We start from the raw sequence: 1,361 nt of genomic DNA on the forward strand, positions 1-1,361 counted from the left end.
ACCAGGCCCATGGCGGACGAATGATCTGCAGAACTTTTAAGATCACAGTTAAGCACCTGAAATCACAAAACACATTTGCATCCATATAACTTGAACTAAGTATGTTTTTGTGACATTCCGTACTGGAAAAGGCTCCTACGCTGACACCACGCATGGCAAGAGCAGGATGTTTACAGCAGTTAGAACCTCCTGAGAGCCGCAGCTCAGGAACACGAAACCTCAGCTATCACTGTCACGAGACTACGCTTACGGCCCTGCGCTCTGCAACACACCCTTGAATGAACAGCGAACGCGTCTAGTGAATAGTTACACGCCCTCCAGGAGAGGTTTTATCTACTGAACCTAGCTGGAAAGATGATAAACCAATTCTACTCCTTTGGAATCAGTCACATTTCAAAGGCGGGAACGATGTGGGATTGATCCTCCCCCTTGAAGGACAACGGCTAAGCTCTGACATGCTTCAAGCCTTGAGCTTCTTCGTTTCTTGCTGGCAGACAAAGACCAGTGTACTACGAGAGTGGTTCTTCACGGGGACGTCAGTTGTGTCTCAGGACAGGCAACAAGCTCGAGGAGCAGCTGCTGAGACCAGCCGCGAAGGAAGGAAGCGATCCTGCCAGCAGGAAACCGTCCGGTGAGGCTGGGAGCTCGGGGACGACGCGAACACCAGGAGCCGACACTCCGGCTCGTCAGTCTGTGTACTCGGCTACGATAGAAAGAAGGACGGTGATGTCGTCTGGTTTTCCCCCTGTAACATCAGAAAGCCGGAACTGTTACCACAGTGGGTCATCACCTTACAGCCTGCGACATTCCCCAGGGAAAGCTCTTTAAAAACGGTTTCACTACTCCAGAGCTAGTCTGTGTTGAGACAGGAACTACCTCTCCCACCTCCTTCCCCAAGCGCAGCTGCAGGCAGCAGCGACACTGAATCCAGCAGACGAGCGTTTCCTGAGTGAGCTACAGCGAGGCAGCGGACCCTCAGGAGCAGCGGACCCTCAGGAGCAGCGGACCCTCAGGAGCAGCGGACCCTGCGCACTGCCTGCAGCCAGCAGCGCAGGCGGCCTGTTCTCCAGCAGGTCATTTAACAGACACTGCTGTGGCACAAACAAGCTGCAGGAAAGTCAGTATCTTCTCGGGAATTTCTACTGGAAATCAAATGCCCCTCCAGCACCTTCTCCAGCACTACATCACTGCATTCTCTTCCTAAAAGCTACTTCACACCCTCTAGTCACACTTCAGACCCCCACAGCCAGAGCAATACGCTCCAACCCTGCAGAAACGGCGCAGAGGAGAGGGGTTTGGTTCTGCTCTGGGTGCCGAGACCTGCAGTGTCACCCCGAGTGACTGAGCTGTGCAGCCACATG

General features: G+C 53.7%; 1 protein-coding gene across 1 annotated transcript in view; it reads right to left on the minus strand.

The window, feature by feature from the left end:
- Positions 1 to 389: 389 nt before the first annotated feature.
- Positions 390 to 1,361, minus strand: part of PPTC7 (PTC7 protein phosphatase homolog (S. cerevisiae)) — a gene marked incomplete at its 5' end in the record, with an annotated part of 18,602 nt that continues 17,630 nt past the window's right edge. Inside the window, one exon of the mRNA XM_010133865.1 lies at positions 390 to 745. Within this exon, the coding sequence (XP_010132167.1) occupies positions 687 to 745 (59 nt within the window). The remainder of the gene's footprint in view (positions 746 to 1,361) is intronic.

Source organism: Buceros rhinoceros, unplaced genomic scaffold (assembly GCF_000710305.1).
Source record: "Buceros rhinoceros silvestris isolate BGI_N320 unplaced genomic scaffold, ASM71030v1 scaffold26573, whole genome shotgun sequence".
Taxonomy (NCBI): domain Eukaryota; kingdom Metazoa; phylum Chordata; class Aves; order Bucerotiformes; family Bucerotidae; genus Buceros; species Buceros rhinoceros.